At 36.1% G+C, this 18,591-nt stretch overlaps 1 protein-coding gene across 8 annotated transcripts in view; it reads right to left on the bottom strand.

Annotated features, from left to right (window-relative positions):
- RBMS3 (RNA binding motif single stranded interacting protein 3) overlaps positions 1–18,591 on the bottom strand; it is a 1,259,852-nt gene that overhangs the window by 479,002 nt on the left and 762,259 nt on the right. For 7 of the 8 annotated variants that reach the window (XM_074312720.1, XM_074312722.1, XM_019745285.2 and 4 more), the window contains one exon: positions 15,423–15,595. In XM_074312720.1, the coding sequence (XP_074168821.1) occupies positions 15,423–15,595 (173 nt within the window). The remainder of the gene's footprint in view (positions 1–15,422; positions 15,596–18,591) is intronic. The other variant, XM_074312724.1, reaches the window with a different exon arrangement.

An 18,591-nucleotide genomic window follows, 5' to 3' on the forward strand; every position in this document is an offset into this window, starting at 1 on the left:
ATTTAATAAAATTAAAAGTCGGTGATACCATGTTGAACATGACCCCCTCTTTTGTTATTTGACTGCTTTTCTAAATCTGAACATCTTGAAAATTTTACTCACTCTACCCAGAACATTTGGCAGTTTATGCAGGCAGTGAATGATGGAAGGAATACAACTCTATCAAAGGGTATTTATATCACACTGGTAACCAGGAAATAGTAACTTCCATTTGAAACACAACTTGTATTTTGGGATATATCATCATAAATTGTCTGAAAGTTTTTCAAGCTTTTTCGTTAAAAAAGGAGAAAGGAGATTAACACAATCAAAACACATTTTGCTGCAGTGTTTTTCCCCAAAGTGTTTTTTCTCTAGACACACTGCACTATTTCTTAAGTAGTTACTATGCAAAGTGTTAAACAAACTGTACATTATAGGTATGTTGTTTTGGCAGAATTGTGCAAGTAATTTCCTTTCAGTGGCTCAGAAAGTCATTCTTTTGTGCCCACTGACAGGCATTTCTGAGACTGCAATTTGCAATATAGTTTGGTGTCACCAAGAAATGATATGGAAGTAATTTTTCTCCTATCTCTACATCCATAGGGATTGAAATACCCAAGTTCTAGGTCAAGTTTTGGTGAAGTTCTGTTTCCACAACATATGTGTTTATTCCAGTAGTTAAAGCCCGGTAAATATTGAGAAAGTAGGCTCTACTACCTGGTTTTGAATTCCCATTCAGCCATTTTTAGAATATATCAGTAGTTTATAACCTTCAGAAAATCATTTAACCTCTCTGTGCCTCAGTCCCTTTAGCTGCAAAAGAGAATAACTGTAGCTCATTGGGAATGGAAGATGTTGGTAATTAAACAAAATAATACATCAGGTCCTCACATGACAGTTTTGTCCAATGTTGTTTTGTTATAACATTGATGAAAAGAAAAAAAAAATTTTGATTCCAGGCAGGGGCCACTGTCTGTGTGGAGTTTGCACTTTCTCCCCACGTCTGTGTGGGCTTTCTCCAGAGACTCATTTTGCATCCAAAAGATATGAACGTTAGGTGAACTGGCATGTCTAAACTGTCCCAGTCCAAGTGAGGGTGTGAGTATGCCCTGTGAGGGAAGGGTGTCCTGTCCAGAGCTGGTTTCCACCTGGCACCCTGAGCTACCAGGAGAGGTTCCGGCCAACCATAAGCCTGAACTGAAATGGTAGGGAAATTATTATCATCTTACTTGTGGTTATTAATCTTTCTTACATGCATGTATAGCTCACATTTATTTCAATGTTGAATATTAGAAGTGTTTGGGGTTTTTGTTTGCCCTTTTGGTGATGTTTTTGTGACCAGAAATATGCTGTAGGACTCAACCCTTGTTTACAGGAATTAGCCTATGGTAACATTGGTTTCATTTTATATGTTGTTTCGCTTAAAGTAGCAGTTGTCAAGAACCAGTTAACAATGCGAAGTAGGGACTAACTGTACAGTTCTTGTTAGCAGCGTTCTGGTTTGCCTGAAACTAAGGAGCCTCCAGAGTGTGGGGCTTTCATGCTGAAACTGGGAAAGTCCTGAACAAGTCAGAAAGACTTGGTAACTCTACCTGTAAAGTGCTTGTAACACTATCTGGGACACAGCTCTCACCAAAATGTCAGCTCTCACTATAGTTGTTGTTCTTTTCACTGGAATTCAAACATGAAATGAATATGAATGCATTTATCTTCCACAGAATTCGCGTAAAGTTATAAGCTAATAAATACTGTTCTTTTGCTTTAGAGTTGGAGAAAACATCGTCACACACAGAGTCAGAGAACCAAGAACTCACTGTTTATGTAAAGGCCCATAGCAAATCACTTTCAGCTCAGAGAAAATGATACTGACATGAAAGCGTTCCCTGGAAATATGTCTCCTTTCCCTCTCTGAGAAGTGTCATTCATTATTAGTGCAAGATAACTCCTCTTTCAATCTTTGAAATTGGGGGAGCTTTTAACAGTTCTCTGATAACTTCATTTCTAGTTCTTTCTTGCACTGCTTACAGCTTTTTTCTGGTTTGTGGTTATGAAAGTATCCTAAGGACACTTTATCCAACAAAGCACACAGGTACCTGTAGTGATCACCACGTTCACTGTGAGATTGTGCCACCGTTCTATGTGGAGATGTGCAGATCACCTATAGATTATGTCTCTGGCTTGCCCTGTGATGTTGAAGCATGAATCGGTGAAACAGGTCAGCTCTTTACCTCAAATTAAAGTTGGTGGCTTTCCCAAGATTCCTGTGTAAGAATCAGTAAGGTTCAATTTTTCAGGTAACGAATCAATGTGAGGTTCAGTTGCCTTTGAAAACTTTTGTGTGCAAGACAGCAATTACCAATAGCCAAGGTCTGTGTCTTGAATAATGAAGGCAACTGTGTTTATGTAGATACCTTGAAGTAAAGAATCACAGAACACCAGAGCTGGAAGGGACTTAGGAGAGTAGGTGTTGATGCACGTTTGTAGTACAGAGCTAAAAATCATTTGAACAAAATGACCACTAGCTTCATGCATCATGTTCGGATTGGGAGCAAATTAACTTCCATTTATATTGGGAACAGTCTCATAAACATTATGCTCACTGGGTGCTCACTCCATCCAGGCTCTATTTTAGTGCTTTCCTGTATTAACTCACTTAATTATCTTAACAACCCTAAATGGGAGGTACCATTGCTATATCCATTTTATAAAAAAAGAAAGTGAGAAACAGAGTAGCGTATCCAAGGACATGTAGCTAATAAATGAGTGATTTGACATTTGTACTCAGAGTGGTCCTCCAAATGATGTAAGGAGAACAGACTATCTGTACAGAGAATTGTAATAACAGGATCTCTGTATTTTCCAGGAAAGAAGTCAACCGAAACCAAGTTTGACATGCAGCTGAATTTATACATTGATGAAGGAATATTTCAGTAATTGAGATTATTTAAGCATCTGTCTCCCTGATTCTAAATTCAGTGTAATTATTCAAATAAATAGAAGTCTCTAGTAAGCAAAAATATATAATTAAAACTTTTTTTAATAGAAGCACTGAGGAAACACTTTCTAAACATACACTTTGTAAGAAAATTTAGTTCATAATAACTGATTCAAGGTGAAACCAAACTGAACCTGTTGATTCAGCAATAAAATCTAAGTGATATCAAAATACCAGTAATATACACACATGGACTTTGATTACCAAATGTGTTTTAAACAGCTTTACTATATTACACAGCTATAATGCTCAGCATCAATTTGATTCCAAAACTTCCATTTTATTTTTAATGTATATCATTATGCCATATTTATGAACTATAATTACATGTTTTAAAATTTGTTTTGTACTATATTTTAATTTTCATCTTCTAAATAGAGCCTAAATAGTATGTATTTATCTTGATACTGTGAGTTTACAGTATAAATATGCCACTATACAATGGATAACAAAGATAATGCAAAATGCTACAAGGCAATATAAGGATTCACAGTCACATAGAGATAAAAAAGAAAGGAGTAACGAAAAAACCAAAATATACCCTTTGTTTGAATACAGAACCTTCAATATTGCAGGTGAGCTCCACTTAATTTAGTCCTGCTGTATACTAGGGGTGCCAAAAATGTGTACAAGTGGACACTTTGGTCAACGTTGCTCAAGCAGTAGTTCACCACAATCAGAAGTGTCTGGACGTTGATAGTAAACACTTTGAGCACCTCTTGTAACTGCAGGAGTCAAATGTGACTTGTATTCATCTTTTGTTGTTGGTATATATTGAGTATTAAATTTCAATACAGTTTTTTTCTTTTCTTAAAATGTGTATACATTTTGTTGGCACCCTCTGTATAAATATGAATGACAACATGGGTTTTTTACACTGCATCAGTGAATAACAATAACTAGAACTTATTAAGTTTTAATATGTATCAGTCACTAATGGGGTCAGATGGTCTAAATGACTCTACCAAGCTTCCACAACTAGGAAGTGGTTAATTAGAACCCACAGCTGACTCAGAATTCTCTGCTCCTCTCATGGCTTAATGCTGCCTTAGTGCTTTCTTAAATAGGATGACATTCCATTGGAAACTTTCTTGTATGTGATCATACTTTTAAAAAGCTTTTAGGATGATGGAAATATTTTTTTTTTTATCTTGATTGTCATGTTGGCTGTATAGGTGCATATATTTGTCAAAATTCATCAACTCCTGTATTTAAAATGAGTGTATTTAATTTTACTCCTCAATAATGTTGATTTGAAAACTAAGCAACAAATCTATTTACAAAAATTTCAAGGGCATATTTATTGTACAAAATAAAGTACTCAATTGTCAAGAGACACTACAGTGTTAGATGTATAATGAATATAACAGATAAAAAGTAAAGTAAAATGTCTTTTTACATTTTCGTTTTAAGGCTACATTATAACTATAATTTATTCACTATTATATAATTAATGTATACAGATCATACTACTGCCAATTTTCAGATGATAAGCTGTCATTTTTAATATGACAAATACACAGATATGCTTTGTGTGTTTTTCATCAATAGTCTCATATATTTCATCAATAGTCTCATTTGGTTGTGAAGATAAATCTGTGGAAAAACTCCAGAGCCAAAAAAAATTTCAGCACACACCAATTCAGGGAGCACAAATTACTTTGCATTCGGTATGGAATTAGCAGTCAGTGGCACACTGTGATCTGTTTGACAGCCAAAATGTTGTGGCTCAGGCAAGAATAAATGGTTATTTCCTGTCTCAGTAGCAACACTGAGTGAGTAAGCAAACTATTGATCCTGATTTGCTTCCTTAAATACATGTGACTCAAGTTATCCCGAGGCTTTCCTCCAAAACTCTCCCTGGGATCCACACAATAAAAGAGCTTCATGTTTAAAACCTTTCTTCTTTCACTCCAGTGGTAGAACTTTGAATGTGGTATCTGAGATAAAATCCCGCTTCCTATATCTCCTACTATAAACTCAAAGTCTACCCTGGAACAAGCGTAATGATATAAGTCTAATAAAATCATTTTATATTACTGATGAATTCAGGCTTTATTCAGTCATTAAATATTTATCAGTTACCACTTAAACCCCTGTTCCTGTGCTAGGCCCTGGGTGCACAAAAATAAACAAGAGAAATCTACTGTCCTCAAAAGCTTACAGGTAAGGAAGGTGGAAGGAAGAAGAGAAAGTTAAAGAGATATAGATAAAATGAGAGATAGAACAAGAGATAGAGATAGAGAGATAGAGAATAAGAAAACCGGAAGATAGGTGGTAAAATTTTTTTTAGAAAAGATAACTACTTACATATAATTTGTGTACACAGGAGAGGGAGACAGGCATTTCCACTTGGAAAAACTGTCAGGTAATGACCCTGGAAAAAGGCCTACCAAGTATTCAGTTTTTACCCCTCTAGAAAGACTGCCCTGATCAAGCTTGTCCATGACCTCGATGTTGCCAAATCCAAATGTAACTTTTCCATTGGTACATTTCTTAACATCTCAATAATATTCAACACACTTGATTGCTCTAACTTGAGATACTTTCTTCTCCCAGCTTCTGTAATATCACACTCTCCTGCTTTCTTAGTTTCCCTCTATCTTGTTGGTTATTACTTTATAAACTCTTTTCTTGGCTTCTCCCCCTCTCAGAATCTCAGAATGTTTATTTGTGTGACCACTTTTCTTTTCTTGCTGTATATATATACCCTATGCATGAATCATGATTAAGAGAGGAAAGTGTTAAACCAAACTCCTTAATTTAAACCCTGGACTTGACAATTACCAGCTGTGTAACCTTGAGAACGTCACCTAACTTCTATGTGTTATTGGTTTTTAGCTATACAGAGGGGACCGTCATGAGGTATAAATGAGTTAACACATATACTATGAAGTACTTACATGCAAAATACTTAAAATAAAGTTTAGCACACATTAGGCACTACATTATCCTATCAGCACAAATGTCATTTATAATAATAATGATGTCCATTCTATAGCTTTTAATATACACTGTGCTTTGAAAACCAGTCATATATCAAACTATCAACTTGCATCTCTTTTTGGATATCTAATAGGATCTAAACATTAACAACACTGAGAAAAACTCTTGATTTCGTTCCACCCAAAACTGCTCCTTCTACAATCCCCTTTATTTTATTAGCTGACTCTATACGTTCTCTAGATGCTAAAGCCAACAGCTGAGAATTATCCTTAATTTCTCTTTCCATTATCTGTCCTGCCATCTTCAATTCATCAATAACTTCTATCAAAACTATCTCCACAACATATTCTGAATCCATCACATCCAATCTCCTCCTCCACTATGATCCTACTCCAAGCCATCACCATCTCCTTCCTGGATTTCCACAATGGCCTCCTGCTTATTTGCTTGCTTCTCTCATACTCCCCTAAAAAACATTCTTTACATAACAGCAAGAATAATTGTTCTTCAAAAATATAAATTAGGAAAAAAATCCAATCTCATAATATGGGTTACAAAACTGTTTATTTGTCCCTGGTATACCTTTTTTACTTTATTTCTTACTATCTGCCTTCTCCTTACTATTCATTTGCTGTTTTGACCTTTTTTACGTTTTTGTACAAGCTGCCTGCAGTGCCCTTCCTCCTGAATATCTTATGCTTGATTCTTTCTTGATATTGAAATTTCACGTCAAAGAGATCACCCAGTCTGTAGTAACCTCCCAGTCTTTACTCATAACCTCCGTTTTATGGTATTTAAAACTCCTTTGAGGTGGCATATGTTACCTTCTTTAATTGTTTATTCATTCATGTACTGTCTCTCCCCATTAGAATGCAAATTTTATTCAGAGATTTACCAGTCCTTAAGCTATTTGCAATGCTTGACACATAGATGGCATTCAATAAATACTTTTGAATAAATGAGCAAATAAACTATGGCAATAGTGAAGCAGAAGAGACTTTGGATATCATAAACACCAAGCAATTGAAATCTATGTACCTTAGGAAATGTTCTAGATTGGAGAAAAGAGTGACTCTAAGATTTTTTTTTTTTTTTTTTTTTTTTTTAGATGACTGGGGGGTTGGTGCCATTCACAGAGAAAGAGAAAATTGTTAAAAAGAGAAAGAAAGAAAGGAAAAAGAAACAAATGCAGGAATAGTCCTTTTAGGACACTGAGTTTGATAGTTCTTGGGATACAAATTTGGAATTGTTCAGGGAATAAAAGATATGGATCCAGGACTAAAACAAATATATCTTCATGGGCTAGAGATACAGATTTAATACTCATCAGAATAACTGAAATTATTTAAGTAGAAGAGAGCAGATATTTTGTGGTGTGAGAGGAGAGGAAGTCAATACTCTGGAAAACACCAAAATATTCAAGAGTCAGCTAGGGGAAGCAAAGTTGGAAAGAAAAATCTCCACAAGGTAGGAGACGCAGCAAAGAGCAATACCATGGCTAAGGAGGAAGAAAGTTTAGAGTACAAAGGAGAGGTCCAAAGGGTCAAGTAACAGAGAGATTAAATAAAATAAGGACTGAAAAATGTTAGCTGCATTTGGCAATTAGAAGATCACTGGGTAAAATGAGATACTATCTGTACTTGTCAGAGTCCTGCCCTTGAACCCTAAGTCCTTCAAAATTTCAGGCACTCAGCAGATCTGCCTGAAATACTACTTCTCACAGATCTCTAGAACTCGGCACAACCAGAGAGAGTCACTCATATGTTTTCCCAGCCGCAGCTTTTTTGTGCTTCCACCAACATAGTAACCTAAATCAACAGTGGTTTTATTTTTATTTTTATTTTCTGTGTTTCTAGGATAAACAGGAAAAAGTTTTATCAGCTACCAGTATTTAAATAAGTAGATTTTCAAAAACTCATGGACGTTCAGGAGAGTCTTGTTCATCCAAATTAATGAAATCAATAATGAATGAATGGTAAACAAATCAATGGGACAATCATTTTTCCAGGATGCCCCAAAGTGCTGAAAGATGTTGATTATTTTTTTAAGATTCACTCAACTTACATTCCTTATGTTCACTAGACTATTGTTAAGGGGGAAAAAATGTAAATGTATATGTAGAAGTTTAATAAAATGAGTCAAAATAGGAAGGATTTCTTGCTTAATTAAATGCAAACAGTGTTAAAAAGTGAAATGTTGAAGAAATGTTTGGCTTATGAAAATTATATATGAAGGAAAATGAGATCCTTCTAAGCACAATTCTTAAAACACTTTTAGAGTCCTATTCTAGGGCTGGATTTTCCATACCTAAATCTAAATATCCCATTTTATAATCAGAAAAATGAAGTCGTCTGAAAATTATCTTAATAAAATATAGTTTTAAGTCTTATGGTTAGTTAAAAACAAATTGGTAGCTCCTATGAAATTTCTAGATTCTATGAAAGTAAGAGTAAGGGAATTAAGAGAAAGGATTAAATTATGTTTTCCAATTAGTATTGGCATCATTTAGTCAAGGGGTTTTCAAAATTTTTTCCATGTTAGAATTACCTAAGTGACCTTTTAAAAATTTCATTCTCTAAGCTGACCCCATACTCATTAAATCAGAAGCCCCAGGAGTGAAATCTGGGCATCGATATTTTTTTTAAATTCCTCAAGGGATTCTCATGAGCAGCCACGGGTTTGAGAACTCACGACTTACGCTACCCTTGTTGTCATTAAATTAATGTTTTAGTGGTTTTGAAAAGAGCTTTAAGTAAGAGCATGGTTTTGATTCCTGGTGGCTGTGTAAACTTGAACAAGACCCTTAACCGTTTGAGCCTCAGTTTACTCAACTATCACTCGGTAATTATTGTTCCCACTTCATAAGGTTGTTTTGCAGATTAAATAAGGTAATATAAAAACTTAACAGGGTGTATGGTATGTAATTCTCACACAATAAATGGTGTTAATAATATAATAAATGTAACAATTTATTATTAAGACGTATTTATTAATTGCAAACCAAATACTATGGCTCACAATACATACTAGTCTGAATTAGTATATGTAACCAAGTCTCAGATCTCTGCTGATTCAATGAACTCAGACACCCATTTTTGCCTTAAAGGCACTCTCTCATTTAAATTACACAAAGGCAGGGTTCAAAGATCCTCAAATTCACTTTCTACTCACACCTGCCACCACACAGATTTATGATACCTCAAAAGCAGCTGCGTAATTTGAGTCTGACTTGCAGAAGAACGCTCCTAATACATTTCCTCAGGTCTTATTAGAGGGAACTGTTAAATCTCCAATAGCACAGTAAGAAAGAACTCAAAAAATTTCCACTCACATTTTTCTTATTTGCTCGGTTACTCTGGAGTGCATGATGGCTTGTTTTCCTTTAGTTGTATCTGAACAGTTTGACAGATTACTGTGACAAGGTTACTTTTAAATTGATAAAAGGTTTGATTGTGTTGGTGCATTTGTCAAAACTGTCCAAAACCACATATAATGGACTCTGCACTCAGGGCCCGGATGACACTTGAGGGGGCTCTTACTATTCAGCGTTCAGCGCTCACTTTAACGAGACTTCTAACAGGGTTGGGTAAAAAGTCCAGGAGATTAACTTGGGCAGACCCTGAGTACAAACACCCCAATTTTGTTCTCCTGTTTCACTGTGCACATTTCTCCTCTCTTGTTAAATGCTAAAGTGACATGTACAGCTTCATTTTAAAGGGAGCAATGTTAGGGTGTCAGAGCTTGAGCAAGGACAACATTTACAGGGGAAAACAAAGGACAGGGCGGCCAACTTCTGGGTCATATAGAAAAGACTGGAAATCTGTGTGCACCTCCCCAAAGGAGCTTCCCTCCTTTGCTTTCATTCTGCTTCAAGTGGCCATAGCAGTAACATGTTCATTTTGTAAGAGAAGAACAATTCACTCTGTAGCTGCACTCCGTTACGAGCTCTGGATTAGTTAATCATGTGGAAGGCGGAACAATGTCTGTCGGGGACTTTCTGAGAGCATTGCATTAATTAAAACTTATAAGTCATGAGAATGGTTAGAAAAAAAGGTATTGTGGAGATGAAAAATATAAACACATTAATGTTTTTTCTTTCCATTTTAAACCTGTCTATTATGTAAAATATGTTGTCTTATTTTTTTTAAGAGCAATTTCAATGTGTTTCAAGGCATGTTTACAATAATATAATGGACGTTTCTAATTTCTTTGAGGGAGGAAATATAGCTTAATATGTGAAAAATTATTACACCACGAAAATTTTATTTGGCCCAAAAATGTTGAAATGCTTTCTTTTTATTAAGCCAAATTTATCTTCCACTTCCACACGCTCTTCTTGAAATAAGCATAAAGAGCATATAATCCAGTATTGTACCCACACTTTCCAACTGATAACCCATACCATGAACATAATCATATAATCAACTGGAGTTTTACTTTGCACTATACAGTTGACCCTTGAATAACATGAGTTTGAACTGCACATGTCAACTTCTTCAGGGAATTTTTTTCAATAAATATGTTGTAAAATTTTGTTCTTATTACCACTGAAGCAATCGTATCAATTACACTAGGCTACCATAAAGGAATCATACAGCTACTTTTTGGTTATCAATGCATGAATCGTTACACCTGTAAATAAATATGCATTTGTTTTTCACATTATCTTTTCACTTTCCATGTATACTGTTAGTAATGCATGCAATATCTACAGTGTTTTGTATTCTATAAGACAATATTAATGCAGATGCTGATAGATGATTTATCTTGTAAACAGATGACATAAACTTATGGTTTTGATAAATACGTACAATACTATAAATGTATTTTCTTTTTGTTATGATTTTCTTAATAACACCGTCATTTCTCTGGCTAATTTTGTTGTAACAATATAGTATATAATACATATAACATACAAAATACTAGGTGTTAATTGACTGTTTATGTTATCGGTAAGACTTGCGGTCAACGGTAGGCTACTAGTAGTTACGGTTTTGGAGAGTCAGATATTTGACTGCATGAGGGATCAGTGCCCCTAACCCCATGTTGTTCAAGGGTTCACTGTATTTGCAACTAGTGCTTTTAACATTGCAGCCACTCAATGTTTAATAGTATATTGATGACCCATTCATGACTGGGTAAGAAAAAGGGACTAAAGATCAACTGACTTGGGTCTTATTTTGTACTACTTCACTGTTTCTTTTGGAGTTCATTTGGTTAATTGTCTCTCAAGCCCTTGTTTTTTAATGAAATAAATAAATGCATGTATAAAACTGCATCATGCACTGCATATAATTGTTCCACCAGCATAATTATTAATTCTCATGCCTCTTCTCTGACTATAAAATATTCTTCTCCCAGCTCGCTTTTCACCTATTCCTACTCTGATTGTTCCTTGATCTCATGGGATCCTTTCTTCCACTCTGCAGTCAGAGTTATCTTTTTGAAATAAATTCTCATTATATTACCTTCCTATTTGTGAAAATTCAGTGGTTTTCTCCACTGCTCTTAGGCTAAAACAGAGCTCCTTATATGACATACAAAGGGATCACCTTATCCCTCTCCATTTTCCAGCTCTCGCTGCCCAATATCCAACACCTTCTCTCTGTTATAAACCAGATTGGCCTTCTTTCCAGCCCTTTGTCTTTGCCATGCTCCCTCCAGCCATTGGTTCTACACACATGAAGTTCGTACTGCCTGGGATGTTCTTCCCTTTCTTCACTTTATCAAACCTATGCCTCCTTCTGATCTTAGTCCAGTATCCAGTATCACTGATTCCTCACAGATACCTTTGCTCATTGCCCTAAGTTTAATGCCGTGTTACAAACACTCTTAGTTCCATGCTTATTTTCTTGCATTTGTAATTGCAATTTTATATCAAATCATATGATTATTTAATTGATGTCCTATTTTCCCTATCAGAATATAAACTCTGCTAAAGCAAAGTCTTTGTCTACATTTAGTCATCAATGCATCTTCAGCCCATGCAGCACACATGCTCTGTAAATGTTCCTTGATTGAAAACATAATAAAATTCCTTGAGAATTCTCAATATGAAGACATTACAAGTTATTTCTTACAAGACACACAATGTAATGTATTCATCCAAAATACAGGTATAACTAGAGATCTTCCATAGAGTAAAATCATTTTTCATGTGTATTATTTTTCAGTCTTGTCTTCATTTCTTTGATTTTACTTGCAATCCAAACATAGGAGCTTCGGTGATAAATGTGAATAGAATCCCTTAACAGAATTTGCTCTCAGATTATACATTGAGAAGTAATATAATTTATGTTCTTTAATATAATTTCCTTGTTGTTCATTAGTATTAATATGGATATTGCTTTCTAAAATCAAATAATTCGATATATCTATGCTCCTTTTTGTATATCTCGTCTATCATTTTGTTACTATGGATATTAGGAAATACAACACATTCTATAAGGAAATGTTAACTCTAAAATTCTTATGATTTCACAGGAATAAACTTGGAAAATTGATCCTGATGGCAAGTTCATTTAAACCTATAAATATTATCTGTTTTGTAGGTGAAAGTATTTTAAAGTATTGGATGAGTAATCGGAATATAAAATGATTTGCATCTTTAAAAGACTGCTAATGTAAAATAGTAATGAACAATATAAGAGACTACAAGAGACGAAACAGGATTTTACAAATGACTTACATTGGCCTTGTACCAAAGGTATCTCCAGCCCTCAGGTTGTACTTATGTAGCTGAATCAATTCAGGATGTGGCACTGCCAACACTGCAAAAGGGGATTGGTGAACGATCTAAAAGGTGGCCCACAGCAGAATTTTAGAGTGAGGACATTTAAAAAATTATTGAGTTCAGACACATTATTTTACACATGGGGGAAATAAAAGCAAAGAGGGGAAAAGTCACTTGTTGAAGGCCACTACCCAGTTGATGCCACAGCCAGGACTGACATCCAGATATCTTAGTGCTCAGCTATTTCCACTACATTGTATTGCCTGATCACATTAGTTCTGTAAGATTCTCTAGGAAAACGAATCCAAGCAATGAACCCCAGATCCAGACCACTTCAGTAACTGGAGAACCCACAGACATTTTTTACAATAACAATAATATGGGCCCCATCTTATTAGCTAGCAAAACTTAATATGAGCAAGTAACCAATACCCTCTGTGCACTTAGCATTCTTTAAATTTCTCTTAATGCACATAAGAAATAGTAACAAAACTTCCTTTCTCAAAAATAATGTTTCTAGGTCACTAAATCTCTTTCCTGAATTAAAAAGGTCAATACAGGCATTTAGATAACACTTTCCATTTATAAATTTCTGGCAAGATTCTTTGCAGAAATAGACACTGATACAGAAATTCATAGTATAATGCTACATCAGTGGTATGTTCATAAACCAGCTCTCAAAAAAAAAAAAAAGAAGAAGAAGAGAATTTTTAAAAAGTCATGATTTGAAGGACTTGTTTATTCCTGTGAATATCCCCACCATGACCGATTTTAAGATACCGAGTATGTAGCAAATGACTCACAGAATTCCTGAATATTTATCAATTGGCTCTAGTGCACTAGTCAGAGGCCACTCCAGCACACCACCAATACAACAAGGAAACCTAGAAATAATCGTCAACCCACTCTTTTATAAGAGGAAACTGAGGCTCAGACAGTCAATGACCTACCTCAAGATTGCAGTGCTCGAGAAGGTTGTAATACACCAGAGTCCCTCATATATTAAGTAGAATGACCCTCATATATTAAGTGCAACTTTATGCATTAGAAATAGTCAGTGGTTTTCATATCATTGTAGAGACAAGTGCATCTCCAAAACCAGTAGCACTAACAACCAGCAGCACTAACAACCAGGGAGCCTGGTAGAAATACATACTCTTGAGCTCCGCCCCAGACCTAGTGAATCATAATCTCTTTGGCCTAGAAATCTACGGTTCAACAAATGCTCTGCGTAGTATAGAGGAATGGGAAAGAATCTTCCCTTAGTACCCACGATATTTTTTTTTAATGAGTGAGATTTATGTACGAATCAAAGTTAATAGCTCCCCTTCTTTTTCACATCAGATTCCATTACTGGAGGTACTTCATCTGAAGCTTCTAACGTAAAGTCCACAATCTTTCACATTTTGAAGACCTTATACTGCTCAAAATGGTTTAGATTTTTCTAACAGCAACAACAAAAAACAGTGGAATGATTTACCTTCCAATTCTCAACCTCAATATTTTATAGACCAAAACCTAACATATATTTTGAAATGTCCTAGCCGTTGTATATTTCCTTCTTTTTTTTTTAAACTGCTTCTCAATAAATATTTTCCAAAGTGCCCCCACCCTAACCCACATATTGCCTTGTCAACTGATTATATAGTTATGTATTTGTGTTTTGGTTTATCTGCCACTTCCTGTTTTGATATCTGTTCCCAATTTTAAAAACCAGAACAAAGGCAAATAAATACTGTCTGCTTTGTTTTCCACTTCCAATATTTTAGAGGTTGGAAAATTTACAAAATAAATATCCTCTCAACCTCCTTGTAGAAGCATTGCAAAAGAGAGAAAGGAAAATTGAGTAATAGTTTCTCCCAATTTAAAAATACCCAGCTAAGGCACACTCAAATGACAAATAGTTACACTGATATTATTTTGAAAATCATCAGACAATAATCTAAAAATATAGGCTATGGTTCTAATTCATTATGCATTATTAATTTTATTGGGAGGGTAGACTTAAATATGTTAAGTGCATTTTTCACAGAAATAAGAGCGTTAATAACCTAAGTGTTGGTAGATAATAGAATAATGAAAACATTTTGGAAGAGTATTTAATCATTACCACATTTCCTAGAAAATATAAAACTATTTGGTGAGTACAGTTGTTGGCCACAGTGGAAAATAGCTTCACTGGACTTGGAAGTAGATATTTTCACGGAAACTAGAGAATTTACCTTATAATTCTCCATTTACCTGGTGCCCACTGAACTGATATTTACCAAGAACTGGACAGAAAAATCTTTTCAATACAAGAGGTAACCATCCTGAAATCTACCACGTCTGAGTTTTTGAGATTCCCCCCATTAAGATGTCTTAAAAACAAACAAACAGACAGACAAACAAAAAACAGTGTTGTTTTGTTGTTGTTGTTGTTCTTTTTTCCGAGAAGATTCCTCATCAATTCCACCAGCCACAAGGTTTGAGGGCCCAACTCAAAGCTTGCTCATCATCTTTCTGGAGAATACCTGCGTATCAGCCAGTGTTCCCCTGTGTATCTGCTCCAGAACCTCCACTTCTATACCATGAACAAATTTCATTCCCTAAAGGAAGCTGGACTTAGATCTCCAATTTAAGTCCCATTCATACAACAGAGTCTTCCTTGCTGAGATATCAATGAATGGGTACATTGGGTGCAAAACCAACCAAGTGCTGTGTGGACCGAGCCCACATGGGTGAGCGTGTGGGTTAGAAATGGTGCAGAGAGAAGAGAGCACTTACGGTTGGCACAGCTTGATTAGGTCCTGGTCAGTGGTGCCTGGTGGAAGGCCTCGGATGTACAGGTTGGTTTTACTCAGTTGTTCCCCGCTGCTGTGGTTGCTGCTGTGGTTGCTGCTGCTGTTTGTGCTGGGGCTGGGAGGAGCCATGGGGTGGGGAGCTGGTGCATAGGACTGCTGGAAACAGAAAAAGCTGTTACTGGAAAAACAAAGCCAGCACCTATTCACAGGCCAGCAGAGCACCTCGAAAGCAACACAAGCATCTCGACCTCTCCAATGCACACATGCACACACATACTTGCTCCACTACTCTGTGTACTTCTGAGAGCAGCGTCTGCTCCTCCCCACCAGCCCTGCCCCGGCCCAGAATTTGGATACGCATGGTAGCCAAAAATGGGACAAAGAGAAGTCCCCAGGTGCTCCTGACAGTAGCCTATGGATTCTGAATTTGTCCACTGTGATTTTCCTTAGAGCGATAAAATAGCATGTCATCTCCATCTCTGACAAAAGACCACAGTTCACTCTTGGCAGCAAAGCTTTGCCCCAGCTCACTTTTAATATCCAAGCATCTCTGGTTTGCCACTACTCCTTGTTTCCTCCTTTTCTCCAAAGCAACTTCCTCATATTGTTTTCCTCGGCATTAATCTTCAGCACAGTTCCTGATACATAGAAATCTCTCTATGAATAAACGAACAAATGAATGGATCTATCTTATCTCTTTTCCCCATTCCCAAACTTGCTTCTTAATGGCGAATGCCCTTTGTTAGCAACCATTGTTGAGCCACCATTCTCTCCCTGCAGTCAAAATCCCCTTTCAATTACTCCAATCCAGGGCCTGAACATAGGCACTATTGATCACTTGGACGGGATAGGTCTTTATTGTGGGGGCTGTCCTGTTCATTGTAGGGTGATAGAAGCCTTTACTCACCAGATTCTAGTAGCACCCATCCCCCAGTTATGACAACCAAAAGGGTTTTCACACACTGCCGTATTTCCCCTGCAGGGAAAGTCTCCCCTAGTAGAGAACCACTGCTCTAACCTGTCACACTATTTTACGACAAAATGGAAATAATAAAATGACCTCCAGCAACTTGGAATATACAATGTGAGGTTCTTTACAATTATCCATGTCAAAATCAGTAGATATATTACTCATTATACTTTATTTCTTTTTCATACATGCATATCTTTAAAAGTTCTAAAATGACACTGACTGTATGGGTTTAAGTCCCTGCTGCATCTCTTATTGCCTGTAGAACCTTTGGATGGGGTCTTAACCTTTCTGAGTCAACATTTTCATTATTCTGAGGAGGATAAAAAAGAGTACTCTCCTATGTCATAGAGTTTTTTACCAAAACTCAATGAGCTAATGCACACAAAATGGTTCCTGGAAATTAGTAAGCATGGGATAAATGTTAGCAATAACACACATGTAATAATGATACTAATGATAATATTTAGGGGTCGTATCTGTGTTGCCAGTGATGTTAGTCTATATAAATATACCAGATAGTCTCAACCATAAGCCAGAATGTTTCCTAAAGACACAATGAACACATTCATCAGGATTCCAGTGGGAAACTGTTTGGCTGAGTTTTAACCTGAAGACTCAATAGCAGTTTTATCGGGGGTGGGAAATGTGTAATTATCAAACAACAAGTAGGTGCTTAATAAATACTTAGGCTACATCATGTACAATAAAAATGGAATAAACATAGCATTTAGCCCATAGAGACAAGGGCCCAGTTTTACCAGTTTCCAGCCTTGTCTCTTACTATTTATAAAAGTCTCATTTACTCATATTTCCAGGGTTTCAGATTTGCCCCAGTCCATACTTCCAATGGACTATAAGGCAATGTCTCTTAGATGCAGTGTGTCAAAAATGCAACTCGTTATATCTGCTCTCTCATGTCCCAATTCGTCACACCAGCCACCCATCATAATTACGGTATTTCTTCCTGTGTGGCTCTCATTTCTGCTAGCCTCCATTCTAGAAACTTTGGGGTTAATTTCATCTGCCCCCTAATTGTAAATCTCAAAATACAGTTAGCCATCAAAATCTTCGAGGGGTTTCTAGAACCATCTTTTCCTCTGAATTTTCACTGCTTCCCTAGGCCAGAGTCTGAACCACCTCATACATAAAGGACTTCAAGCTTTCCATCGGGCCTGCTTTCCTTCAGGTTTTCCTCTTATGAACTGAGGGTGGTGGAAGCTGGGAAGAATGAGACAGAATAGTTCAATGCAAACACAAACTGATTAAGGATGTACTAGGCAGTTTGTTTAAGGAATGTGGAGGTGACAGAGCAGAAATGACAGAAGCAAAACCTAGAGGCTTCAACTCCCTTCTTTGAAATAAACATTTTCTCAACCTTTTCTTTAGTATAACTTAATTTATTACCAACATTTTTAATGTCGAATTTTAAAAATGAATTACACAGAAGCATACATTCTGTTCTCAATATTTCAATAAAATGGCATCTGTCAATTGCTTTTTGGAATTTAATATCTGCATAAAGTTTCTTGGCTGGCATGAAAAAAACAATTTTTTCTTGACCTGAGGATTCTGTTTTGCTCCTGGGACATCCCACAACGCTGAAGGTCTACCTATTGACAAGGCCTGTACTTAGCAAGTGTTCAAAACATCCTGCCTGAAGTAGCATCCTGGTCTCTATGTCTCACAGTGGGACAGATGGGAAATTTGTTTTAATTCCTATGTGCTTTATGCTCTTAAATTTCCCAGGGTTTTCTTTAAAGCAGTTCTTTCTTATTTATTTATTTATTTATTTATTTATTTATTTATTTATTTATTTATTTTAACAATTTCACCTCCCCTCCTTCTAAATGCTTTGAATTCCATCTGTATTCAGGCTTCTTTTAAAATGAGGCTTTGTTTAAAGCAGTTGTTTCCCACTGCCTAGCCTTTTAAATAACCAGAGAGCCAGAAAAATGTCTCCAGCTTTATATATCACAGATCACATGGACCAGCTCAGACTGAGCCCTTTACTGACCAAATAAGAAAGTACTAACTACGGGATGATCCATATGTGTTGACTTAATTCTTTTGTTTCCCCCAGGGGACTTTGCGAGTATTTCCATAACTGGAACACCATTTAGTAAATTGCATGGTACATAAAACAATAAATGTGTCCTCCGAAAGGTCCAGTATATTCACT

This window comes from Rhinolophus sinicus, linkage group LG10 (assembly GCF_036562045.2).
Source record: "Rhinolophus sinicus isolate RSC01 linkage group LG10, ASM3656204v1, whole genome shotgun sequence".
Classification (NCBI taxonomy): domain Eukaryota; kingdom Metazoa; phylum Chordata; class Mammalia; order Chiroptera; family Rhinolophidae; genus Rhinolophus; species Rhinolophus sinicus.